We start from the raw sequence: 27934 nt of genomic DNA, 5'->3' as shown, positions 1-27934 counted from the left end.
AATAGAATGCTTTGAAAAGTTTATTTTTACCTGGTAGGCTTCAGTGGCATCTGCACTGGGGTCACCCCCTAGTCTGGACAACTTCTCCTTCAGCTTGTAGTGAGAGTTGTGTCGGAGGCAATAGGCAAGGCTGGAAGCCAGGAGAACCACCACGATGCAAGCAATGGAGAGGAAGGTGAGCACGATGAACTTGGTGGAGTCTTCCTGCTCTTCCTGATGGGGCAGGAGCTTGAGCTTGCCTTTCTGGAAGAGGAGGAGGAGGAGGACAGGTTAGTGCTCAAGGAACTCCGATCCCTGTAGGTCACCCCTCCTTGTACAGCTCCAAACTTAGTGTGGCACCGACACAATGGGGACAGGGTCTGTGCAGGAGCACACGTGGCAGGAAATTCCAACCCCATGGCACCTCCAAACCATATTGTTGTCAAGCAGAAGGCAAAAGCTATTGCTGCTGGTTTTCAAACGTAATAATTTAAGGTATTTGGTACCCAATTTGCTGCTTTAAGTTAAACAAAGTGCACATCCTTTCCGAATCAGACACAGAATGTATCTGAAGCAAGTAACACAGTAGCAGGTCTGTAAAGTGTTAACAGGATTAAACACTCCCCAGGCTCAGTACAGTGCACTGGCCTGACTTAAGCAGGCTCTAGCTCTAAAGGACGCTCTGTGGGCTAGGGCTAGTCCAACCAGTTCTACTCAATCTTTAGAGGGATCTATAGGCGCAGACTCCCAACTCCTGGTACCTGTGTATTAAAAGGGGACAAGGTCTTTTGAGAACAGGCGATTGGGAAGTTCACTTCTCATTTGGGGGGGAATAGGTGAGAAAATCCTTTCCTGCATGTCACTCAACTCCAGGGCAGATAGCCAGACAGCGCCCCCCCCCCCCCATTAGCTTCATTAGGAGGTGTATTAGCAACAATTAAACACGCCACAGGAAAATGGAAGGGCCGCAGGCAAATCGCCCAAAACTCTAGGCCAGCAACCCCCACAATTACTTGGGAAATGAATGGCCGAGCACGCCCCTGCCTCCGTCCTGGTTGCTACAAGAGGAGAACAATTAGCAAACTCCTTTCTGCCACCTAATTTCGCGTGGTAACAAAATGGATTTTTCCCCATGAATGCCTGGCCAGCCTATTCATTATCTCTCGTCTATTAGTAATTTTCTGCTCCGCTTTCAGCCTCCCAACTCTTCGTTTCCTCCAGTCCCCGAGTGTACACAGTGTCTCTTATGTCAGGCTGGGCCCATTTTTATCTTGTAATCATAAAGGCCACCAAAGCAATTATCGCCGGTCTTGACTGGAAAAGCTGGTCATTAATTAGCTTGCTTTTGCCTTCAGTGCTCGGATTAGTGGGAGCTGGGACCGAGTTAATGGAAATGTGGGTTAAATGAGAAAAGACACCGGGATTTCCTGCCTCGATGTGCGACTTGGTTCTGCTTGGCTCTGAACCTGGAGGTTCCTGGGCTGCCACAATGGATGAAAGGGAGGGTGCTCCAAGGCCTAGCAGAAGGGACCTTGCCATGGGGACCAGGAGACCTGAAGCAAGGATCTGGGTCACATCACGGAGGTGTGAGTGGCAGGAATCAGAAACTCCTGCCGGCCAGGAGCACACAGGGAGAAGGAAGGCCCTTGCTCCTCTTCTGGCTTCCTCCCAGGGCCCCGCCCCCTTGCACTCCCACCCAGCCCACATAGGGGCTTCTGGAAAGAAGTGAGAGTCGCCTGCCCCTCGCCCCAAGTTAGTGGAGTCTAAGTCCCCTTCCCAGTTTCTAAGCCATGCTTCTTTGCCCAGTGCAGGCAGGAGCCCAAACCACATAAATAACTCTTTTGCCAGGGTCAAGGTGCCCCACATGGCTCTCCTCACATAACAAGCTTTGGGCTGCAGTATGCAAAGAGCAAAACTTCCCTTAAGTTTCCAAACAGTGTGCCCTGGCATCAGCTAGAAACGAGGTGGTACACTCCCCAGGTTTCAGTGTGGTCCCAGGCATGCCTGAGCTGGAGATGGCTATGCTTGTCCTGTCAGTGACTGTTTTCCTCCCCTTGCCTGTCTCTTCTCTTCTCAGCAGATCACAACAAAGGCAGTGCCTGGATGACTGTGCCAAATGCACCTTGCCACGCCCCTGAGCTGTTGGAGGGGTCCCTAAGCCAAGGTCCAGCCTAGGCTTAGGCTTTGGGTGGACCTGAGAGCTATATGGCACTGGAACTAGGACCTCCCTAATCTTCTGGGTTCAGGTACCTGATAGCACTAAGTCATTAGTAAGCCCTGCTCTGAACCCATGATTCCACAGAGCTGGGAACCATCAGGGCTGGGCACCAAGAGGCCTAAGAGCACACATACTGCCAGAATTGTCGACAGTAGTACCAGGTAGGAGGTATAGAAGATAGGCAGGAAGAGGCAGGTGATGTTCCCACAAGTGAACTTGGCCCCAGCCATGGGGCAACCAGACCCAGTGAAAAGTGCAGGAACTATACTGAGGGAGAGGAGGAGTCCCAACAAAGAGGGCTTCCTCCTTCCTTTTATCTTAAGGCAGTTGTTGCCTCAGCTCCTCCTGGCTGCCTCTCCCTTGGTGCACTGAGATTTACTCACAGTCCAAACCAAAGTGTCAAGGCAAGAGTAGAGACATCGTTTTTTCTCCCTGGGCCTCTGTGGGAGAGCTGAAGAGGAGAGGAGGTCCAACCCCAATTTCACGGTGGGGAGGGGGTCCTCCCCATCAGAATACCCCAGTCTCCATATTCTCTTCAGTTCCCCCTCCCCTGCACCTCCCAACCCTGCACCTGAGAGTGACTGGTGCCCAGAGTTAGTGAGAGCTGTACTCCTGCCCCCACATCCCTGAGGCCACTTGAGAGGAGACTCCCCACACTAGCAGAGAGCCTGTTGGGGTGGGAGTCTTGGAGGCACCCAGATCTGAAGCTGTGGGCTTTAGGGCCTGAATGGGGAGGCACCCTGGAAAGTATGCAGAGTACAGCCTGAAGGGAAGAGACCTCAGAGAGGGCAAGGCAGATGTGGACCAAGGAAGCCCCTTTGAGTCAATATATGTGTAATATTGAGGTCTAGGTTTCAACTGACTGGTGGTTTCTCAAATGTGGAAAACATCTCTTAGAGGTTCTCTTCCTTATCACAGCTCCAAATGCCCAGCCCTGGAAGGTTGAGATGGACTTGGCCAGGACTCCTAACAGTGGGTCAGGCCTTAGGGATCCTGGAAGAAATGAAAACTCCTAGAAATTCTTGTTTTAAATGTCAAGCTGACCATCCCTTTCTAGGCATTGTGACTGAGTTAACATAACTTAATATTTCCTTTCTTTGTGTGGAGCAAAAAAAAAAAAAAAAAAAAAAAAAAAAAAAAACCACTTAAAAGCGCTTGTTAAGTAGGAGCTTCAAGAGGAAGACATGAACCTCCTGGAAGCTCAACCAGAAGTATGAGTTTGCCCCTGTGCTAACCCAGGTGCAGCTGGTACAGCTCGGGTCCCTCTCACAGTGGTGACTCCCCAAGGATGAGCAGCTTGCCATGGACCACAGGCTGCTTTCCTGGGCTTCCCAGAAGACAGCCTCGGCTGATGAGAGTCATCTTATCAATCTTGACTTAAAATTGAAAGAAAATGATGTTTAAATATTTATAACTTTGACATTTACAGTCAGATGTCTTTTAAAAGCGGAACACCTTCTGCACAGTGGAAGCTCTCTCTGAAAGTTTGGAGCAGTGCTGAGGAGGGTGGTGGAGAGATGCATTCTCAGAAGCAGGCTCTATATTCTATTACAGAGGTCATAGGGAAATCTGTGCATCTCGGATGCATGAGGCATGTGTACTCCACTTTCAAGTTCTCAGCAGCAGGAATAAAACAGACTTAAAAAAAAAATAACTAGGAATACTGAAGTCCAGGCTGTGTCAGCTCAGAGGCAGCTAGAACTGCCTGTAACCTTGACCATGTCTTGCTGGCATCACTACTTGCAGCTCCTCAAATTTAGAGCATCCATTATTGCAAAAGCGGTAAAGTCACGCCAGTGTGGGAGCAGAAGTCGATTTATGAAGCTGCTATACAGACCATGCCCTGGTTGAGGTCAGCAATCCCACCTCTGAAAGGTGCATGGGGCATTCAGTGATGTGACATCCTCAACAACCCCTCTCATAACTTTGAAAAATGTTCTGTGGTAAGTTGAGGGATGCGAGGATCTATACCTAGAGTCAGTTGTGAGACCTAAACCACACCAATACAGAACTTGATAATAAACATTTGTAGACACGGACCAAGACAAAATGTTTTCTCAAGGCTGTGTTGACATAACCACTTATAAGAGCCTGTCCAAGTCTCTGATTTGCAGTTGAAAATATGTTTGCTCTGAAAAAAAGTTATGGGCAAAAACATTCAGTTTTGTTAATACTAAATTTCTCTTCTTGACTTACTTATTGGTACCCTTCTAAGGATTTTGGTTTGCAAAGGCACTCCGGCCTGTATTAGCACACACACCCCCCAACACATACACACTTGGTTTGCAAAGGCCTTTACTAATGATGAGATGAAAGACATATTCCCACCCTCTCTTTTGGGGACCCAGGTTATTCTAACTGCCAAACCTTTCCCACTGTGAAACAGGAATTAGCTTCAGAGACTATTAATGAGTTACTTACTGTAACAACTTTTTCTTTAGCTGGTGAGGTGACCATCTTAGAGAATTGTTTGGAAATCTCTTCATAAATTTACTAAGATATATTTATTAAAAATATAGTTGCTATCACTTTAAGACTGACCACAGTTTTCAGTGAAGCATTTTCCAAGCCAGGACAAGTGACCAAACTTAAACATGGGGAGGGGAGAAGGTGTCTTGAAATATTTTAAAAGTATTTTTTAAAGCTGTTAACTGAACTATTTTTAATTTGGAATTTGCCACAGAATTCTAATAAATGAGAGAAGTCGGGCGGAAATAATCATGTATTAATTCTCTGCATTACAAAATCTTTTCAGAAGCTATTATCAGAGCAAGAGGCACTGCGGCCTGAATTCAGGGTGGGAGACGGCCTTTGTGCCGCTGAAAGCTATTGTTCCCTCTGCAGATGAAATTGTACTTGCAAATCTGCCATTCAAACAGGCAAAAAAAAAAAAGGATTATGGGCAAAAGAATCTCCAAGAAATAATTATTCTTAAACATAAACTTTAGTGAAAATAAGTTATGCACTGCTTTAAAAATAGACTGTTGGATTTTTCAGGCACACACACAAATGTGTATACAAAAGGTAATAACTTATTTGCTATCCTGAAGTACTCCTAAAATAGCTGTTCTAGAAAAATGCTCTGTTTTAAGATAAGGGAAGACTCATGTATTGATGTTGAAAGGGAGGAGAGACAGTCGTGTGAACTCATTTTTAGCATTGCTTGTTAATCACAAATCGTCCAGGGTGGAAGAGCCAGCCAGCTAGCCAGCGGAGAACAGGCCAAAATGAATCGTCCAAAGAGGAAACCTGCCTCTCACATTTTTCCAATTCACTAGCTACGTTTTCATTACACCAGAACTCAAACTCGGCTGGCACCCTCAGCGCGCTCACAGGCTGGTGTTTTTGCCCGCTTGGTGCCTGAGGCCTAGAGTGGCCCACATGCAAGCCCTCACCGGCAGGAATTTTCTAGGGTAATGTCCTGATATTGAGGGGGGGCATTTGACCTTACTGTTCAGCCCCATTCCATATTCGCCTGCACTCCAAGAATCTACTCCCTTCGAGACTGGATTGTCTTTTTTTCCCAATCTTCTTTTGCTCTCCGCGAGCCAGAACGCCTTGGCTGAGGGCTTGCCTAGCTGGTCAGGACTCAGTTTTGGAGAAGAGTCCCAGCGTGGGTCTAGGGAAGCTGAAGGCGGCAGTCACCAGCTCCCTCCCCCACACCGGGAATCTGACCCACACTGGCCTCAGTTTTCCCACCCCATCTCCCGGTCCCTTCCCCCTCTCGCTAATTCCCAAGATCCCTGCAGAGGTCCTGGAGATCAGACCACAGCACAGGACACAAAAGGTCGAGGGTTCCTGGGAGCTTCGGGTATTCACAACCCCTAAAGGGTCCTAGCAGGGACAATGCACCGGTCCAGCCTCCCGGGCCACAAAGCGCGCACTGGCCGGCCTAGAGGGAAGGAGTAACTGGTCTCCAACAACGCCCGTACCCACCCAAGAATACCCAGAGCTTAACAGCACCACCACCGCACATCTCGGCTTGCAGTACCCACCCTGGCACGGTGCTCTTGGAAGCCTAGTTAGGCATATAGGCTGGGGGTAGGTGGGCATTTCCTCCTGTGTGGGTGGAAAGAGTTTCCACCTCCTTTCTCTCCGCTTCCTCATATTTGCTTGCTCCCTAAAATCTGAAAACCACTCGGACCCCTAAACCCGTTACTCCAGACTGGCAAGGCACTTGGTTTCCTGAAGGGACACGAGGTGCTGGGTACCTAAGGGGCGCGAGGTCTGCTGACTTCGCTGGACCACTGAAGACTGCTGCTGAGGAGCGCAGTGGGACAGGACCCAGGAGGGTAAAGGCTCAGTGAGGCTCGACCATTGAACTGCAGCGCACAGCTAGGTGTACCAAGTACGGGGCCCTGCCGATCTCGATACTGATCCCTTTTCTTTCAAGCAGTCCATCCCGGAGCGTAAAGGGCTCAGTGCAACGAAGATGCAAGAGGACCTTGGCTTTAAAAGTCAATGTTGCTGATCTAGGGTCTACCCAGAACAGGCGGGTTTTCGGAGCCAAACCGGTAGTTAGAAATGAAGGAAATAAGCCCTTGTTCAAACAGCTCTGAGTCAGAAGTTTCTCTGGCGAGTGCGCGACCGCCCCACCTGGTGGGGTGGGGGGTGTCTGATAGACAGGAGGTAGGAGAACTTGCAGGTTCCCTTTGGGGGAGGAGTGGTGGAAATTCTAGGCTGGAGGCGGGGGTTAGAGGACTCTGCTCTCTCCTGGGCCGCCCCACCTGCTTCCCTAACGCTCTGCCCCGGGGCCCACTTGGTCCTCTTAACTAGCTACCAGCTGGGATGCCCGGATGGCACAGAAGCACTCTCTGGAACCCTAGGGAGGAGAGCAAAGAGATGCCCAAAATGCGGCCAAAAGAAAACGACCCCCTCCAAACACACGCAGGCTCCCTCTGTGCTAGCTGCTCACTGACTTCATCCATCTTCTCTTTCCTCACCATACCCATCTCCATCTCTGCTCCAGAACCACCTCTCATCGTTGAGGCCGTTTTCTCCAAGTTCTGAATTGCCCAGAGGGCCGGCCTTGTGACAAGCTGAAAGGAGTACTGGAGGGGAGAAGTCCTACAGACCACAGTCCTTTTTTTCCCCTCGGGGAAGTCTTCTGGAGGTGCAGGCCCAGGATATCTGTCTCTCCCTTTTAGTCTGTGCGCCCAGAAAGAACTGCCACGGTTGGCGTTCAGCCTCAGACCCACCTGGAGATTATTTCCAAACGCACGTCTTTCTGGTTGGCCAAACCATTGACAGGTGTCCTACAGCAAGTCCCCTGAACTCGGCAAGACACCCAGGTCGTCCATCTGGGTCCCTCAACCCGTAGAAGGTTCTGTTCCGCGCCCTGTCACCATCGCGCTTGGTGATGCCCTGGGGGTATCCACTCTTGACCTCTTTCGTCCCACCCGACTCCTCTCTCCTCTGCCAGGGCCCACCCGACCGCCCCAATCACTGCCCATGACAGGACTGGCAGTTTCTGGTTACCTGCAGCTAGGCGGACGCTGGGTGCCCAAGAGAGCAAGAAGAGGTGGGGTTGTGCGCTCCGCAAGCGGCTTCGGGACACAGCTGCCGCGGCCACTGACAACAGTACCGCCATCATCACAACCAACCGCTTCCTTGCACTGGAGGCACTGACGAGCCGGGTCATCCTGCTTCTGACCACAAACTTCTCAGGCGGCGGGTGGAGACAAAGGTGCCGCGCGTCCCAGCAGCGGCGGCGCGGTGGCTCCCGCTCCAAACCCGCGGGTGCAGTTCTGCCAGGCCTCTCAGCACCACCGAGCGTGCTCCGCCCCAGCCCGGCCCCCTGGCTAGGTGCACTGGGTCCCGATGCTGCGTGGGCGGGTGCAGGGCCCAGCTCGGGACGGTCCCCGCAGGGCGGCCGGCCGCGCGCGCAGCTCCAACCAGCGCGGCCGCCGCGCCCCGCCTTATATCCGGCCCGGCGCGCACCCGGCCGGTGGCGGCGGCGGCGCGGCTCGCGGCCCAGCCACCGGTTGCTATAGCGATGTCGTCCCCCCCCCCCCACATGTTGCTGACAGCAATTGGCTAAGGGGCCGTGGCTCTCCATACACCCTCATCCACCCGAGACTATGAATGGACATAAGCTTTGTCAGTCATTTGTAAGGCGTCGGAGACAGATTCTTCTCTAGTTCTTTTAGTCTTTTAGTCTTTTCTTCCATTCCTAAGTTGCACTTCATTCTGGATAAGTTCAGAGTAGCGCTAGGGAGGAGCGAGGCCTAGCTAGAAAAGCCACCCCTCATGGCCTTACTGTGACCTTTGCATAGAAACCCTCCAAGAGAGAAACAAATTACAGTAAACTGGTAAACTGAGCCTTTTCTCCCCTTTCCAAACAAAGCATATTAATTATTTAAAAGACACCCCCATACACACACTGCACACAAGCACAGTTTCTAAGACCCAGCTGCTCATAGGAAGCAATCTGTTGCATGCATGCAGGTACTAATGAGACTTTACCACCATTCGGTCCGGGCTAACTTCTGGGCCGCTGCACTGAGCAGAAACAAAAACAAAATCGAAAAACAACCTAGCAATTTTGCTTGCATCCCTAAGCTCTTGTCCTCACCCTAGACGACCAACCTGAGGTGGGGGGCCGGAGGTATGGCTCTGAACTACCTTTCCTGTCCCCAATTCACCCCCAGTGCAGATCTGAGGCGGGAGTGGGCTGGTACCACCCAAGAGGTCTCAAGAGCCCTCCCCTGGGTTTGGACTCCACTACAGCATCGCCCCCGGAATTCTTCCTTCCCACACTCTTTCTCCTCAACCCTCACTGTATCCAGTAGCGCGGCCTCAGGTTGGGCACCCTGGTGCGCAGCGCCCTCCATAGAGCGGCCAGGAGCCGGGGAGCTGAAACCCAACATCTGTGCGTACAATGCGCTCTTCAAGGCCCACAGCTGCAGAACAAGGGGAAGAAAGGAAAGTGTGGGGGAGCAGATCCTGTCATACACAGATGACAGACTGCGGAGGGCTCTTTAGTTCCTCTTTTTCTGGAAACCCCGACGCCCTCCCCCTCCCCCCATTCCCTCTTCTGCCGCCTTCCCATTGTTCCATGCACTTGGGACAGCTGGAGACGACGGCCAGCACAACCCAACACCCCCACCCCTGTCCCTCCGCACACACGAAGGCCGCAGAGCCTTCTCCTGGACCACTGGACAAATTCACTGCCGGCCAAGAGGGAAACGATGAGAGCTAGCCCGATTTAGCCACCGGGCGAAGCCCCAGGTCTGCCTGGTGCAAAAGGAGGGAGCTCCAGCTGCCAGGCGAGGGCTGGGCTCCCCAAAAGAGGGCCCATGCTACAGAGCAAGGGATTCTATTGGTGCTGCTTCCACAGGATGGTTTCCTCTGGTTGCAGCTTAAAGTCTTTTGTTTGTTCTAATTCACAGGGAACCCTAGAGGCCTGGGATGGCTTTGTTACCTGCCCCAAACCTGTGGGTCTGAGTAGGTTGCAAAAGGCAGCTGGTGACTTCATGGGGAAGATGAGTTTGGAGGGTGGCTAAGAAGAGAAACGGATCTTCTCCCAAGAGTAACTCCCCCAATAATACAGTAGGTGGGGAGGAGTCAATCATATGGGTTATGGAGTGCACCTGTGACAGAGGATAGACCCTGCAGACACCCCTCAAAACTGGTTGTTGCTCGGTGACCCTTTCCGAGGCTCTCCACCAGGTTCTCTGTAGAGAAGTGGCTTCCCTTTGTTGTTCCACAGAAGGCCTAGGACGCCAGTTGGCTACAGGCCTGTTATGCCAAAGACCAGGATGGAGGCGGTGGTTCTTCTCAAACCCTGGTATTATCCTTAGAGCCTGTCCACTGGAGTGTCTGGTGCCTTGAGTTCCCAATAAGCCTCCCAAAAAAGCCCTGGTTCAGCGTAGAGCTGAGAAAGGGGAAAGAAGGGAAAGAGGGTCCAGCGGACTGGTGCTCTGCATGGGGAGTAGGGAGAAGACAAGACGGGAACGTGGAATCGGAGCGAGGCCCGGGGGAGGGGACCTGCCGCCCTCAGCCTCTCAGGCAACCAGGCCTCTCCATAGCAACGGCCCGCCTGTTAGCACTCCTCCTCTTCCTCTCCTCCTCCTCCCCTCCCCCCTCCTTCTCCTCCTCCTTTTCTTCTTCCACCTCCCTCTCTCCTCTCTTTCTCCTTTTTTCCCTCTCTTTCTCCCTCCCCCAACAGGACTTGGCGAATGGATCACAGAATACTGGGACCGGGAACACAGGCTTCCTCTCGGTGATGAGAGGCTCAGCCTCCTAGGTGCCTTGTGTACCCTTAGGGATGGGGGATCCACTACTCAGCAACAGTTCAAGGACGTTCCAGGTCCCAAGCTCACCCTTTGAGATGCTAAGGTACCTGGCTTTCCTATTGCAGTCACAGAGTCTTAAGGGCCGGAAGGCGCAGCGGGGAACACAGGGGCCTGGCTGCCCAGGACGAGGTGCCTGCACTAGGCGCCCCCGAGATCTGGGCGGGGCAGCGGTATCCAGGGAGCGCTGGCTGCGGTAGGAACGCTCACAGCCTCCGGGAGTTCGCGGCCCAGTGTGCTCCAGCCCCAGAGCCAGCGCGGCGAACTCAGTGAGATGCGGTGTATTGAGAAGATCCTAAAGGCCACGAGGTGCTTGGCACATCCCAAGACGCGGCTCAGCGCCATCCTACTGTCACATTCCACTTGTTTTTCTCGCCTTCAATGGTCCGGAGCCACAAGCAGGTGTGGGATACAGTACCTCTGCTCCAAGTGGCTTGGACCCCCTCGCGGCCGATTCGGACGAAGGAACCGCGGCTTGAGAGGGCCAGGACCCAGGGCATCTGCAAGCCAGAAAAAGGCGTGCTGCACACCGCCCCCACGACCCGGCAGGAAGCCTGCTTGATTTTCCATAAGCATCAAGAGACTGAAAATCCGTAAGTAGAGGCATTTGTTTTACTTTAGTTTTCCAGTGTCCCAAAGGGTTCCTGCCATGTCTGAGCACCACGCTTCGGATTTAATAGGAATCCAATGACCAATCTGCCTCTCCCCATGCTTTGAGAAAGAGATGCAATAAGATGCATTTTGGTAATCTTTTCAATAATGAAATGGGTTTAAAGCCACCGTGCAGTTGTTTTTATCTAGAAAAGTTTATTTTCTCACCGGTAACCCTTAGTGCTTCTCAGGCCTCTGGCTGCTGTTGCCTCCCTCGGAGGAGCAGGGTAGATGGGCCTGGAAGAGGAGAGCCCTAGACCCACACTCTGGCTGCAGAGGACAGGGAGCAGGTCCAGTCTGCAAGCCAGACAAACTTGCTGTCCATTCTGTAACGGACAGAGATTGTACTTCACGTGTCAACTCTTTTTGCCTAGAAACTGATAAACCAACCCAGAAGGTCATTGTTTTTCCCCTTCTTTTAAAATTCTTATTTTCAGGGCAGGGAAAGTTCATTATGAAAGTTTCTCAACAATGATAATTCAGCAATCCTCAAGAAGGATAGTGATTTTTTTTCCTAAATCACAAAACCTTAGATTGTATTTCACAATACACTTTCTTACACATGAGTTCAGTAACATTTCTAGAAAAATTTAAACACAAAATACGCATGAGACATATTGCTTGGAATCTTTTATAGATGGCAAACGGGAATATTATTTATATAGAAGTTAGGAATGGTTGGCTGATGAATAAATAAAAAATTCTAGCATATGTAAAACTCCCCAAACCTACAGAAGTTCCAAACATTATAGCTGAAAGTGACTTGTTGACCTCTGCTAATTCTTCATTAAAGCACATTTTACATTTGTCATGTGTGAAGCTAACTTGCTATGATCAGAGTCTCATTTTCAATTTAGGGACCAGAGTAGCCTTGAAGAGCACTCAGCTAAGTGATTACAGCCACTCTCCAGCACACAGACTTATTAAAGAATATGTAGTTTAAAGCAAAATAGACAAAGGCTGTTATGGGAGACATACTTGTGGCAAGACGAAACACAATCTCGGGAAGTTTAAATGGTGTGGTAAGAGTAGACAAGGATTTTAAAAGTGCTTGATTTCGGGAAACTAAACCAACTTTTTAAAAGGCAAGCACCAACATATAATTATAGGTCACATGTAGCATTTAATATACCTTTCATTTAGGAATCCATTTATAAAATGATTTCAAATTATTAATTAAAAGTGGAATCAGAGTTTTAATGATGATGATGATTATTTTGGTAGCACTTTTCTCACATCCATGAAAGAGATGTTTTTGACAAGCAGAATGTCTGGCTGGGTCAGCTTACCAGGAGGCCATGGCGCTGAGCGCCCTCTGAACTCAGCCTGGAGACCTCCACCTTCACCCTGGTTCTCTGAGGTTTTTTTTTGTTTTTGTTTTCATTTGTCAAAGGTCATCTTTGGGAGATCAGCAAATCAGTCTACGGTGCCTCAAGGGCCAGCCACCCAGCCTTGCAGACTGCTAACAAACTTCACCCCACAGGCACGGTCAGGTCAAGAGCAGGTGTCTCCTGGGGATGGAGGGCAGAGGGCTGCTTTGTCATTTGAGGAGCTGTTAGGTGTGTGTGACCTCACTTTAAAATCGGGAGGAACTGAGACATCCTAAAATTATTCACTCACATATTTTACTTGAATTAAGGGAAAAATAAATACTTCTTTAATCAAAACACACATACACAAAAGAAATCTTTTTTTTGGGGGGGGGGGCGGGATGAGAAGGAGAGGGAATTGCCAGCACAGCTCAGCTTTTGTTATTAGTTCTAGCATTGGCCCATCTTCTCATTGGTCTAATGTTTTGTAATTGGGAAAAATAGGCACTGCACTATGGAATAAGGTCCACATTTTCTCAGTCACTTAGCATAAAAATGAAGAAGTTCTGTCTGGACAGATGACTCAGTGGGTAAAGGTGTTTGCTGTGGAACATGGTGGAAGGAGAGAACCATCCCCTACAAGCTGTTCTCTGCAGTGTGGCAGGTACACACTCATTTCCCCAACAAGTGAGTGTAAAAATTACTTAAATAAAAAGTGTGTTTCAGCCAAAAATTTATGGTTGATAGATTGGTTAGCAAATATGTGGTGATTTTGTAGACTTTTCTTTCCAGAAACTTTGAAATTATAATTCAAAGGACATGACAAGCCCCAGGCCTCTGTTGTTGATGTTTTAGTTTTCCTCATTACAGGCAGTGTTCTAAAGGACATGGCTCTTGGGGCAGTCATTTACAAACAGAATACTACTCCTGGAGGCCCCTCTGCTCTCATTCTCAGATTCCAGGAAGCCTACAAGATGAATGACTGCTCCCCTCGTTGGGAAGATGTAGGTATTTATTATTTGCACATAATACTGCAAGTGCATATCTATTGGTTGGTATTTAGGACAGTGTGTCTATTGTGTGCTCATGAGTAGATTTTTAGTGCTCACAAATTTGGGCTAAAATTCTTTTGACTGAACCTTTATAAGAACTGGAACAGAGATCTAACTTTTGTGAAAGTTGCTACGTAATATCATTGTGCCCCAGGACATGAGAACAAGGTGCTTCTGTGGGGCATCTCAGGGCATCGCTATTTCCCGCTAAACCTCTTTCGTGCGTCTTCTCAGGTGCGGACCACAGGTCTGTTATAATCGTTTGGAAACAGGTCCTTCCTGAGATTGCTTTGGAATTGGAAGTGGAACATTGAGGTAAATGTTTGTTTTACAGTATGTGATTCTGCAATGCACTGTTCATGTATCCTTTAAGAGAAATAAATATGTGTATCTTAATGTAGGGAAATAGGCTCCAGTTGACTGTATGCATGGCCACAGTCCAGCAAGCTCGCCTTCCTGTGGGGAGTCTACAAAGTGGCTGTCCTGGTATTATATTGCAGGTAAGTTTACAAATATTTAGATCGAATGATAATAAAAATTGGTTGTGGTGGTGACACCTGGGTGCTTCTCTGACAAAATGGAAAAGTCTCAGGCTTAGCTGTCACTTTGAAATTTTTAGTGAAAGTCATTTCAAAACTCCATAAAAATCCACAAAGTTACTTGATATAATAGTGAATTGAATAACAGTTTTAAACTCCATCAGCTTTCCTTCATGGACACAACATGATTTGGTGGAGTTTCAGGAGGGGTGGTTCACACTGACACAGGGCTCTGGGGACATTTTCACATCTGTCCTCTATCATCTGTAGCAAGTTATACCCCTATTCAGCATTTCTCAGTTCTTCTGAAATTCCCATTTAGATTTACCTTCAGACATCTAATTTAATATTTTAAAACTATTTTTCACTTCTGACTGCCCCAAATTCTATGGCCTAATCACCTGTTTCTCTGTCCTTATCTCCAGTGACTTTTGACTATTTAAAAGATAGAGCTTTTAAGAAAGGTTGTTTCTTACCATTATTTTAATACGCCTTTTCAGAAGGTTCATGCCGAGTAGGCATGCCTAACGCCATTAGGAAGTGACTCGCTCTTCTGTGCATCAGCTGTGGAAAAAGACCCTCACCTGCTGTCCAAGCATGGTCACAGTTCTCCTTTGTCTTCTCCATGATCCAGAGTGGTACCCAGCTGACCTTACTTCTCATCCCTTTTAGGATGAAGGTGTCAGTCTAGGCGGTCCAGATCCACCCCCACTGCTCTCCACCTAGTGGTCTCCCCAGTCCATCTGACTAGCTCCTGTCTCTCAGTAAGACCTCCACTGTCTCTTCTTCATACCTAGCAGGTTAGCTCTTTTCATCCAAGCAACTAGGTAACATAGTCGAGACCTGGACCAACTACGTCAACTGCTCTTTGCACAAGAACACGTGGAAGCTGGAAACAGGATTCCACCTGCAGCCATTCTCTCTTCCCCAAGACTCTGGCCAATGGGACTGCGGCCTGCAGCAGTTCTTCACCAGCTTGGCATCTAGTGTGGAAAAACTGGCTTTATTAAAATTATATAGACCTGTCATCATTTTACACACATGTCTGTGGTTTCACTTTCTGTGTTTTGTTAGCTACAGTAAGTTGTAGACCAGAAATATCAAATGGAAGATTCCAGAAATAAAAACACATGCCATCCTATACTGTACTGTCCTCCTTAGGGTTCAGCCCTCCGTCCAGTGTATCGAAGCTGTATACACTACTCTCCAGCAGCCACTTAGCTATTTCAGGTAATGTATAGTGCTTGCATTCAAACCTTATTTTCCTTAATAACAGCCCAAAGCACAATGCTGGCAATTTAGACATGTCAAAGAAAAAGCTATAAAATGCTTCTTTCAAGTGAAAAGCTGCAAAACTGAAAGTTCTTAATTTATTAAGGAAGGAAATATTGTATACTGTGGTTGCTAAGATCTACGGTAAGAACACGGTACAGTATGCACCAGGGTTCTGCACTGTCCCTGGCTGAGGTGTCCACTGAAGACACTAGAAGATGTCCTCAGTAGATACGGGAGCTGTGGTGTATAGACTATCTCACCCTCACACACACACAATATGCCCACACTAAGCCATACACGAGGCACCTCACACATTCACATGCTCACACACATGTACAATATGCTCACACTAAGCTACATACAAACCACTCAACACACACATAGCTTACACGTGTGCTTATACAACATGTATACCACCTCACGTGCACACCACCCTATATAGCTCACACATATGCTCACATTAACCCCCAGACAACCACCCCACTTGCTACACACATGCACACTACTTTACACAATAGTGGTACTAATCCCCTGCCTCACATACATGCACATGCAGCTCACATGCACACAAAAACCCATATGCATACTAACTCATATCCATGCTCATGCAGCTCATATGCATGTTCACACTTTTCACATACATGCACATAACTAACACGTCATATTAACTCATCCACTCTCTCTCACATGTATTCTCCCACTGTCCACATACATACATGGTACCTCACATGCCTGTTTATACAGCTCACAGATGCATGCATAGCATAAGACTTACATATACACATATATATTAACAATAACACATGGGCTGACTACCTCACATATATGCACACATTCATACACTTTCATATATACTCACACAGTTTACTCATAATCTTACACAGTAACACTCATACATGTTCTTCAGTCATGTATAAATAAGTGGGTACTGACTTGTATCTCCTTAGCTGCTATTCTAGATTTCATTTTTCTCTCTCCCAAGAGCCATGTGATTTGTGCATTTCTCTTCCAGTTTATGGATGAGGAGACCAGACTGCTATGAAATAAATGAAAACTTGCAAATGGATAAGCACTAGATCCTTGGTTAACACACACTCTCACCACACACATTTCCCAGGGAAGATCTTTGCTTTAACCGTATTCTCCAACCAGCACCAGGTGAGTGGTGTGGAGCTCCGAGGAAGGCCAGGGGCTCCTTGGCCTCCACTGGATCCTGCAAGTCTCTCCTCACTGTACAATAACAGCTGTTATTGGAGAAATAATTCAATAGTCACAGCTGTCAGTGAATAAAACAACTCTCTTCCTAATCTGTGTGATGTGTTGTGGGCTTTTATGAATGAGGCTTCTCTGATGTTCACATTGACCAAAAGCATCAGCCATCTGTCTTTCCATAGCCTCATTACCATGGCTCCTTCTCTGTGTGTGGTGCTGGAGCACACCCTCCCTCATTACCATGGCTCCATCTCTCTGTGTGTGGTTCTGGAGCACACCCTCATTACCATGGCTCCATCATCTCCCTGTGCGTGGTTCTGGAGCACACCCTCATTACCATGGCTCCATCATCTCCCTGTGCGTGGTTCTGGAGTACACCCTCATTACCATGGCTCCATCATCTCCCTGTGCGTGGTTCTGGAGTACACCCTCATTACCATGGCTCCATCATCTCCCTGTGTGTGGTTCTGGAGCACACCCTCATTACCATGGCTCCATCATCTCCCTGTGTGTGGTTCTGGAGCACACCCTCATTACCATGGCTCCATCATCTCCCTGTGTGTGGTTCTGGAGCACACCCTCATTACCATGGCTCCATCATCTCCCTGTGTGTGGTTCTGGAGCACATCCTCATTACCATGGCTCCATCATCTCTCTGTGCATGGTTCTGGAGCACACCCTCACTACCATGGCTCCATCTCTCTGTGTGTGGTTCTGGAGCACACCCTCATTACCATGGCTCCATCATCTCTCTGTGTGTGGTTCTGGAGCACACAGTGCACATTTTGTACTGTGTTCTGGTGTAGGTTTTATGTGAGAAAGTCCTAGTTCTGGGATTGGCCACATAGTAACAAGGAATGATGGCTTAGCCGGGAGGTGACAGCATGTTAGAAAGGTGCTGTGGCCTGTGGCGTGTGTCTCTTGTAGCAAAAAGACCTCATGGTGCACGCATGTGGTCTGCAGGTCCTGCACTGTTTATTTTGTCCATCTGGCAAGGGAATGGCTAACCCTTGGTGAGATATCAAGGTTGCTGTTCCCGCCCAGTTGTTAGCATGTGCTGGATAATAACACTTGCTGGGAAAATAGGCACTCAATCAGCCCAATATTTCAACATTTTTTTTGATTCTCAATTATCCATGGTTTTGATTTTTGTTGAATTAATTCCACCACAAACACAAACAGAAACTCATGGGTGTTCCACCCAGTATCCACACTGAACAGTGGTAGCTCTGCTGAAACTGAATTGCCTCTCCATCTCTTGGTCCAGGAGAGCAAGAGCGTAGAGTGTCTAGAAATTTTGGAGCTTCTCTCAGGCCTCAAGTTGCCTGCCAACATGACCATTTCCAAGTTGTTGCCATTTTGAGACATGTTGGTCTCAGGAGAAAGCTGAAGATAGAATAACTTGTGGGAAACCATACAAGCTTTTTTTTTTTTTTTTGGTGACAGGGTTGTATCTCAAGCTCGTCTTCAGCCTCCCAACAGACATGCACTACTATGCTCTTCATAGAAACCATAAGTTAAAGTATAGTGGAGTAAAAGGATCATAACTACATTATAAAAGTAGAGAAGGATGCATTAGGAAGTGTTACTAAAACTAGCCTGTGGCAAAGCCATCAGAACTTGATTGTTGGTCCTGAGATGTTACTGTGTGGCAGCCAATCCTCAACTCCTGGGGCCGGAGTTTAGGAAGTATGATAGAAATCACTTTCAGGATGAGATGAGAAGACCCTTGCTGTCTCTCCAACTGTGAATAAAGCCAGCTGCCAGGTATGAACTATTGAAGAAAGGCTCATGGAGCCACAGCCGGGGTCTACAACTTTCACGATTGAGGTTTGGGACAGATCCTCTACCCAGTGAGCTCTGAGATGATACTGGCAGCTAGAAGCCATCATGGTGGTCTCCAGACCCATGGCCCACCGCGACTGTTAGATAAAAAGCACGGCTTTAAGTAGTTGATTTTGGAAAAGACTTGTTACCCAGCAAAGCATAACCAGCAGACCTAGGGGTGAACATAAACAAGCTGGTGTATGAGAACCACTTTGGGACCTCACGCCAGTTAATGAAAACCTGGTGCAACGGAGGGTGAGTCCAGATCCTATGCAGGATAATCCTGCAGAACTGCTATGCCCACGCAAACCAGGGCTCTCCAGCATGACTTTGTTCTCTGCTTACATGTCATGCCTCTGCCCAAGAGCACCCACCCCTGACCCCATTCAGGTGGCGGATTTCTGTTGGTCTTGTCTGCTTTCTTCTCTTTTAAAAAATATTATTATTATCATTGTTGCTGTTGTTGTTGGTGTGTGTGTGTGTGTGTGTGTGTGTGTGTGTGTGTGAAAATGAATGCCAGGTGAGAGTACCAGATGCCCTGGAGCTGGAGATACACATGAGTATGAGCTCCCAGATATGCATTTGGGCACCATATATGGGTCCTCTGGAAGAACAAGTGCTCCTAACACCAAGTCATCTCTCCAGCCCCCCAAATGACTTTTCTTAAAAACAAAAGTTTTTCTGAGTCAGGGTCTCGTGTATTACAGACTGGCCTCAAACTTACTAAGCAGCTGAGGATGACCTTGAACTTTTGACCCACAGTTCTGGAACTGCAGGTGTGTGCCTTTACCCTGGGATCATGTGATTCTGAAGGTCAAACCCAGGGTTCACACATGCTAGGCATGTGCTCTTCCAACTGCCCCACAAATGAACTTTTTAAAAAGATTTTGCTACATTCTCTGTGTGTGTGCGCACACGCACGTGTATATGACTGTGCATGTGTGCTCATGGTTGTGCACATGCAGAATGAAACACCCATGCATGTTAAAGCATGCCATGCAGAGTTCTTGACTTTGACCATGCAGATTCAGGGGACTGAACACAGTTGCCATGTTTAGTGGAAAACATCTTTACCACTGAGAAATTTTGCCTTCCCTGACCTTTCTTTTTCTCTGTAATATTACTTGAATGCAGCAGGCATTACAAACTCTCCCAAGAAAGTCAGCTCTACCCTGTATGCCCATGGTTGCTTGCTCCTAAATGCAAAATCAACACTCTGTGTTCCTTGATGACCTTACCGCCCATTCACCCTCTTGTTTCCGCTTTTTTTCTCATTCCTTGCTTTCCCCTGCAGATTGTCACAACTAGTCCATGCCCCATCCACGCAGTGGTACACACTGCTTTCTGTAGTGACTCACCTTAATTCCCTTCTTCTGGCTCCCCTGTGTACTGAACTGCAGCCCTTCCCAACCTTCTGCATGGCCTCTATGGTTGGCCATAGTGTTGTAGGGTGAACATCTATTCCACAGCCCCTAAAGATGCAGTAGATGGAGATAGAAAGAAGCAGCTGCCTGGGCTGTGAGCCAAGAGGATATTAACCATCTCTTCATTCCCGTCTGAAATTGCTATCACTGGACATGCCTTATGCATGCTCAAACTTTTGTAAAACCACATAAAGCATCCTCAGAAGCAGTTCTAGGCCTGTACACATTTTTAAGGCAATTTACTGTTGCAAATTTAAGCTTCATCTATGCCGGTAGCACATGATTGACAATTCTCTCTGTGGGACTTTGAGTTCATAAACTAAAAAATGTAACATTCTTACCTACAGGTGTATGATTTCCTTATCCTTTATATGGACAGAGCATGGGTCATAGTCACAATTTAATAACAACCCAAGCAGGGCTCAATAAAAGTCACCATCAGGAGCTGGAAATGTTCTTCCATTTATTTCTCTGCTAGAGCTTGGCAACCAAACAGGGTTTAGATGGAGAGTGATTGCCACCTGAGAACTGACACTTTTCCAGCATGATGGGGCAAGAAGTCACCTGGGGCTCTGTGCTAAGATCTGCCTACCACACATCCAAAGAGGAGTCCTAGGCTTCTATCCCATGAGAGGGTATCTTGGGGTCACTGATGGGGAGCACATATCACAAATGACAAAGGCATCCGTTCTGCACAGAAATCTCTAATGCATTGTCTGAAATGAGCCACCTAATTTTATTTCTAAGAAAATTACCAAGGTGAGTTTGACCTCTGAGAATCCTTTCAGGCCCTCTTCTCCACAGGCAACCAATAGCACACCTCTCAATGGATAGGAAGTTGAAGAGGGATTAGAAAATCATCTTCAGTGCCCATTTATAACCTGATTACTTAAAGATTCTAGGGACAAAGGGAAACAAGACCAGGGCCTCTGTCCTTTCCACGTGGGCTTTCTTGGCAAGTTCCTTGATGCCTGGAAGGCACCTCTACACCTTGAACTGTCTTCCTCCACTTGCTCTGTAGGAAGGACCACCACAGCTCTGCAGACAAAGTCTAGAATTGATATACTTGGTTCAGGGCTAAGAGGTTCCTGGTTTCTTGGGTGCATGTCCTGAGTTTCAGGGGATCCAGAAGTTCTGGAGGATAGCAGTGCCCCTAATTGTCTGGAAAACACACCTACAAGTTTCATATTTTGGGGAGCTAAACTTCTGGGATAGACCATGAAAACAAGGAAGGGAAAGTCAGCTCAGCATAAATAGCAAAGAAGTCTGGCAGGCTTAGGAAAGGACTGAGCTTTAAAAAGAAGTAGGGTCCAAAATGGGAGCTTGCATTGTAGTTTACCAAATTTAGACTTCAGCAAGGAACACACTGGATGCTAGAGAATATGTGCAGAGTGCAATGCCAAAGAGGGGCGTGTTCACTCTGTAGGTACCAAAAGGGGGCAGGTAGGTAGAGAGCATCGCCAATTGGGGGTGCCAGAGAGTATGGTGCTTATCTCAGTCATCCTGAGGTTGGCACCATGGAAGCTACTAGCCTACCATAGCCTCTAGGTCTCTGACTTGGCAAACTGGCCTGAGCCAAGGGAGCTAAGAGATGGGCTACCCACACACAGCAGTACCGACCTGTGCCCTAACATTGTAGAGCTCCTGTCTGTGTAGTAGCTCCTGTAAAACACAGGAAGTACCAGAGCATGATTAAGGGCAACATGCGCCACTCTACACAAACCTGCCACAGGACGCCCAGAAGACACCGTGCTCCAGAGCCCAGCACCATGGGGGTGGAGTGCTCCAACACCAGCTGAAAACCCTGTCTCAAAGCACAGAGGGAATGGGAGGAAAGTAGGGTGCTGCTTGGAGCCTGCCTTCCTGGTGGAACACACAGGCTAGGCCAGCATGCTCTGTGCTCCAGAGGGAAATGCATGCCTTGAGTCTCCTGCTGAGAAGCTTCAGTGGTATATTGATGGACACCAGGGGCCACTGGAACTGCTCCTGAGGCCCTGGTACTGAGATGGTGACCATTCACAGTATCCCTGCATTATCCTTCAGAGGAATGCACCCCTTCAATAACTGGTTGTTCTGTTACCAACCCTTACTTAGCCTGAGCTTCATGAGGGGAGACAAGGGTTTAACATCAGGTGAGGTGGCAGCTGGCAGGGTGACAATAGGTCCATGCTGAGTGTTGGTTTCATGATGGGGCTTCAGCCTAGTCATGTCCCCCTAAGGTCGTCATTCCAAACAGCCTGACATGGGGCTCCTAGTCCAGTCATTTGTTCAGGAAACATCCCAAGAAGGCTTGAACTTGGCTCCTGGGTAAGAAGTTGGTATTCTCTCCACAGTTTATCTACCCAAGAAGAAGGCTTTTCTCAAATCCTCCACAGGGCCATAAGCTTGTTCATAAGGGGTCCCTTCGTGCAGACAGATCACTGTATTTCAGGCCAGCCATGTTCTCAATGGGCCCTACTCATTCCACAGTTATAGCACGGGCTACTCCCTGTTGTGGACACAAGCTGGGGGGGGGGGCACTAACTAGTGGCTCATGGTTTGCTCACTGTAGCACCTGATACTATATCTGCAAGAGTGAAGTGCAGATGCTCACCTCACAAAGGCCATGGGGTCCTGCCAGCAGAGGAACATTAATTGCTCCCACCACAGTGTGACTTTGAGTTGTTAGCTTCCCTCTAAACAAGCATGTTCCCATGCTGATGAGCCACCCAGCCCCTAGGCTGTCTTCCCCAGAAAACCACATTGCATCTCTAGGAGGGAAATGCTTTGTCCTTGATTTTTCTGTGGGTGGCCTTGCCATGGTGACGTCTCTTTTTTTAACCTGCTATAAATTCCTTTTGTAATCTCTCCTAAGCCATCATGTGGATGCTGGGGGGCTACTGAGAATAAATAAATCTGCAGTTAAGTGTGAGATTTGGGAAAGATGATAAAATCAGAATAATTTGAATGAACTTGGCAAATGAATTTACAGCTCTTGAACTATCCTCTAATTTGACAAACAATGGCTGAGAGAAGGACAGGCTATTTTTAAAGTAATTCATTTTCTCTGTTTTCATGTCACCTCAGTCAAGGGCTTAGTTAGGAAGGTATCTGCAAGCTAGACAGCCCTGGCCATGGGTGGGGCAGGCAGCCCAGACCAGGCAGAAAGCTGGGTGATTGCTCTAGCTTCATTGGGTGCATAGGGAAATAACCCGCTTCTTCCCATGACCCCTTCTCCTGATTTTGTATAAGTCCCCAGCAAGATATCATGCTCCCAGAAACACGAATATTCTGGTCATTTTCTTCCCCCTCCAGGTGTTCCAATTGGTCATTGTATTTTGTACAGCCCTCTGGAATCATCAGACCCCCAAGTCTACTTAGTGGCTAAGCAGCTTCTCCCTTTTGCTGTACACAGCTGAGACACCAGAGTCCCTGCTGGGAGCCAAATTATCCAGGTTCTAGTGACCCCAGTCCAAACTGCCACCACTGCTTCAGGATCTGTGCAGCCACCACCCTCGGGACCTCCTGGGAACACAGAACATACCCACACATACCTGCCTGGTCTCTTGCTTTGCAACATGCCTCTGGCTGACCCCTGTCCTGCTTAGCTTTGCAACAGAACTTGAACTCCAGGCTGATTTTGATGATCCTGCCTCATGAAAGCTGAACACACTTTGAGTCCTTTTAATATTTATGCTAGGGGCCACGTACTGTGCAGCCCAGGTAGCCACGGACCCTCCTAGCCCTTTCTTGCACCACTGCTAGTTGCCTGCAAAGCTAGCAGGGTATCCAAGCCAGGGTTCCTGTGGCTTGTCTCTACCTCTAACTTCTAGCTCTGCTAAGGATGAGATCGATGGTGAAGAACTTCCCAGGAGGCCTTGGAAGCCCCTCTGTTACCCTGAGCACAGCATCCCGAGTACCAACCACCTCTGTCTTCCACCCTCCGCTCTCCTCAGTGCTGGAGGTGCACATCTTTGCTAGCTCTGATCTTTTCCTCTACAGGTCTGGTCCTGGTAGAGCAGTCCTTCCTCTTCAGTGTGTGCCATCTTTGTCTCCATTGTCTGCTCTGAATTCGGGAGCTTCACCAATGAGGTGATGAGGATACCATACAACAACCAAAGGATGTGTGGAATTGAGAGCTCCTCCAAGATGAGAGGGCCAGGCTCTTGGAAGGCCTGCCACATAGGATAGGCAGGGATGGACTCTTAGAAGGTCTAGGACAGAGGTCAGGTGGGGCTGGACTCGTAGAAGGCCTAGCACAGAGGTCAGGCATAGACACTGTGAGGAGAGGAGAAGATGCTCTGTTCTTCCATGGTATCTTTCTTCAAGTTTTACCTTTTAGAAATTTCCCCCAAAAGTCTCTTGAATATCCATTCCAGCTAGACCAAGAGATGTGTTTCAAGGAAGAGCACACATTAGCTAATTAATTAATTTAGCATCTGATCATCAAACATTTATTTCTTATTAAGTCCAAGGCAGTGTAACAGCTACTGTATGGGCTATAAAGATAACACACTTTCTGTTTATGAGGCTCTCATCAGTGAGGTGAATAGCCAGCAACACAAATGGCTCCTATGAGCTGGACATGAGAGAGGTGCTCTTAAATGATGTGTCTGGTTGCTTGGGAATTGAGAGGGAGGACACATTGTGACTGGGAGGGCCAAAAACTCAGGTGTATGTATGGCTTCTTATTGGTCACATTGCTCTGAGGTGGCACTGAACAAGCAGGTGGGTCAGATCTGAGTGCTGCCTCTGGGTGTTGCTGATTCAGGTCCCTGTTGGCCCACACTGAGAACAACTAGATGTCCCTGTCATGCCATCTCCCCTCCCACAGTGGACATGGATTGCAGGTTGGCTTGTGATTCCCTAAAAGGCAGGCAGAAGCCTAACTCCTAGACATTAGCTTTTAGTTTTTGCTGGTGGATGTTGCAGATTCCTTTAGCTAGGGGAAGCCATTTCTGCAAAAGGTAGCATGATAGGAAATGCCTGGGACTCTATGAGAAGGCTGCATGGGAAGACACACAGGTCTCTGTTATGACTCATGTGACAATGATGCAGAGACTGGAGAGATTTATCTCAAGCTAAGAGATACCAAAAAATGGTTGCAAGACTCCAGAAGTCGGAAGAGGCAGGAATGGTCCTTGGCCGGTCCGGTCCCACTTACATTCTGTTTCAGACTTCACATTCCCAGAGATGAAAATGTCCTGTGTCTTTAGTTTTTTTTTTAGTTGGGGGAACTTTGTTATAGTCTCTGTAGGGGTCTCACACAATTAAGAGGGACCTGCTCTCTAGGATAAGTCTACCTGCTGAGTAATTTGGAGAGGCAAATATTTTAAGTCAGCTAAAAATCCAGTGAGAGATAAATCCTTAAACTGAACAGTGTTGGAATTCCTGGATGAAAATTAGCCATTTAGTTATCTAGTATTTAAACCTTATTGTATGACTTCTATAAAGCTCCCCTGGCTTGAAAAGTCCACAGAAAAAGTATAAGAAAAGAGAAAAAACCTTGCAAAGTTTAGGGACTATTGTGTTGACTGTTTTGCACAACCTTGACTCAGTTTTGTCCTATAAAGTCAGTGAAGGTCAGCAGTGCTCCTGGAAAGGTAGTTTCCCCTTACCTACCTTTTAAGCTGATGAGTTTTTCTCAGAAAGGGCTCAGTTTGAAGAGATGTTGGCCACCCCCATGCTGAGGACTACCATCAGAGGGCTGTAGTGTCATTGGATAGAAAAAGGGACACAGAGACGGAAACCCAGCCACACGTTTCAGCGCTGGCTCTGCTGCTGCCCTCTGTCTCCAGGAGAATGGACAGGGTTTGTCTGCAGCCTTCTCCCCGCTTCCCCCACCCCTATGCAACAATCTCCAGTAAATCGGGTCCTGAGGCAACTGAGAGCGTGGCTGAATTTGCCCAGCTAGTGAATGTGTCCCTCTCACAACTGTAAGTTGTTAACTACAGGCGTGTGGTTGGACATTACAGGTCAAGTATCCACGGTTCTCCTCAAGGGATCCCTGGGCTTTGGTGACCACAGGACTTCCACAGGAAATTGAAGAAGCATGTGTTACTTTAGAGTTGCTGTATCCTTTCTCCTTTCTCTTCAGTACCTGCTCCAGGTAGATGCCATGCCTAGAGGCAGGATGAAGAAGGAGAAAGACTTGAGCACCCCTCTTGGCTGCTAGACTGTACCAGTTACCTGGGACTACTAAATACCACAGTTGCTCCGCCACTCCTGACAGATTCAAAAATGCTCTCCCATAGTAACAGGAAAGCTTCCCCAACTAGAATCCACACCCTGTAGTTACAGATTGACCTCTGCACCCATAGTAACAGACTGATCTCTGCACCCATAGTAACACACTGACCTCTGCATCCCATAGTGACACACTGACCTCTGCATCCCATAAGTAACACACTGACCTCTGCACCATAGTAACAGACTGACCTCTGCACCCATAGTAACACACTGATCTCTGCACCCATAACAACACACTGATCTCTGCACCCATAGTAACACACTGACCTCTGCATCCCATAGTGACACACTGACCTCTGCACCATAGTAACAGACTGACCTCTGCACCCATAGTAACACACTGACCTCTGCACCTCATGGTAACATCAGACAAACTCCCTGACTAAGCTATGTACCCTATAATACAGACAAGCTCCATGACTAACCTCTGTACCCCATGAGTACTGGAGGTTGTTTGCCTGTAGAAAATGCAAGTCTTGTGTGTATGTGTGTGTGTGGGGGGGGGATTCTCAGCTTGCCTGCCCCACCAGTGATGTGGACCAAGTCCCTTTTCTCCTGACATGTCCCCAACTGTTTCTATGTATCCCTGCTTGTACCCAATCTGAGGATGCCCCATGGAGCATTATAGGCCCCACATGGGAGTATTATGAGGTGTAGACCTCCCATCCCAACCTGCCTGGGTGCTATCTTCTTGCTTCCTGACACCTGTTCTCATCCATCCTTTTCTTCTTTCAGGGTTCACTAAGTCATGCCCAACCAGCATTGGCTGAGCCTTCTGTTTTTTTCTTTTCTTTTTTTAAAAATTGAGTTATATATTTTTCTCTGCTCCCCTCCCTTCCTCTCCCCTCCACTTCTATCCTCTCCCATGCTCCCCATGCTCCCAATTTACTCAGGAGATCTTGTCTTTTTCTACTTCCCATGTAGATTTTATCCATTTATGTCTCTCTTAGGGTCTTCTTTATTGTCTAGGTTCAAAAGTCACTTATGAGTGAATATATAAAATATTTGCTTTTCTGGGTCTGGGTTACCTCACTCAATATGTTTTCTAGATCTATTTTTTTTTGTCTGCAAATTTCAAGACGTCTCTTTTCTGCTGTGTAGTACTCCATTGTGTAAATGTACCATATTTTCCTTATCCATTCTTCGGTTGAGGGGCATTTAGACTGCTTCCAGGTTCTGGCTATGACAAACAATGCTGCTATGAACATAGCTTAGCACATGTCCTTGTGGTATGATTGAGCATTCTTAGGGTACATACCCAAAAGTGGCACTGCTGGGTCTTGAGGTAGGTTGTTTCCTAATTTTCTGAGAAATTGCCATAGTGATATGGCTGAGCTTTTTGATACGCACATTGCTACCAGCCCTTGGTAGTCCTCTGCCAGGATGAATATTAAGTTAGGTTTTCACACTTAGAGACCCACTGCAAAGTAAGTAACCATGGCAATGTGACAACTCACTAACTCACTTTAACCTTATGCTCTTCTTTTGCTTTTTTTTTTTTTTTTGAGAAACAGGGTTTCTTTGTATACTCCTGACTGTCCTTGAACTTGCTCTGCAGACAGGTAGACCTCGAACTCACAGAGATTCACCTGTCTCTGCTTCCTGAGTGCTGGGATTAAAGGTGAGTTTCACCACTTCCCGACAAAACTCACACTTTTGGCTGAACATTTAGGGTGGGAATTCCCAAACCAATGTTGGCTAACGAAGCTGTCTGAAAACTTCTCATTTTATCTCTTTATTCATAAACAAAGCTTGGTAGTTCAAGCATGACATTTTTGAATTGAAAGGGTGAGGATATCAATGACAGATCACTACAGCACCTTTTGTTTATGAGAGGGGAGGTAGTACCTACTTAAAGTTCCATTTCCATTTTAATGTGTGTTTAGTCTCCAAACTCAGCAGGATATATTATTGTTGAGTTTAAT

The 27934-nt window shown here is 47.8% G+C and overlaps 1 protein-coding gene and 1 long non-coding RNA gene across 6 annotated transcripts in view; one reads left to right on the top strand and one right to left on the bottom strand.

Moving 5' to 3' along the window:
• The window catches only part of Ptprn2 (protein tyrosine phosphatase receptor type N2), a 744114-nt gene that overhangs the window by 114516 nt on the left and 601664 nt on the right, over positions 1 to 27934 (bottom strand). Inside the window, exon 13 of the mRNA XM_041638770.1 lies at positions 31 to 243. Coding sequence (XP_041494704.1) covers positions 31 to 243 — 213 coding nt within the window. The remainder of the gene's footprint in view (positions 1 to 30; positions 244 to 27934) is intronic.
• On the top strand, positions 10382 to 15265 carry LOC121438448. 5 transcript variants are annotated; one of them, XR_005973099.1, is made up of 6 exons: positions 10382 to 11084; positions 12536 to 12630; positions 13323 to 13456; positions 13739 to 13819; positions 13906 to 14004; positions 14716 to 15265. It is a non-coding gene; the product is annotated as an uncharacterized LOC121438448 (long non-coding RNA). The 5 variants fall into 5 exon arrangements; XR_005973097.1 differs by lacking the exon at positions 12536 to 12630; XR_005973101.1 differs by lacking the exon at positions 12536 to 12630 and having other exon boundaries at positions 14544 to 15265.

This window comes from Microtus oregoni, unplaced genomic scaffold (assembly GCF_018167655.1).
Source record: "Microtus oregoni isolate MIOR12 unplaced genomic scaffold, Mior012 000056F_ref0000123, whole genome shotgun sequence".
In the NCBI taxonomy this organism is placed as follows: Eukaryota; Metazoa; Chordata; class Mammalia; order Rodentia; family Cricetidae; genus Microtus; species Microtus oregoni.
Note: the sequence above shows the minus strand (reverse complement) of the source record. Positions and strands in the feature narration are given on the sequence as shown.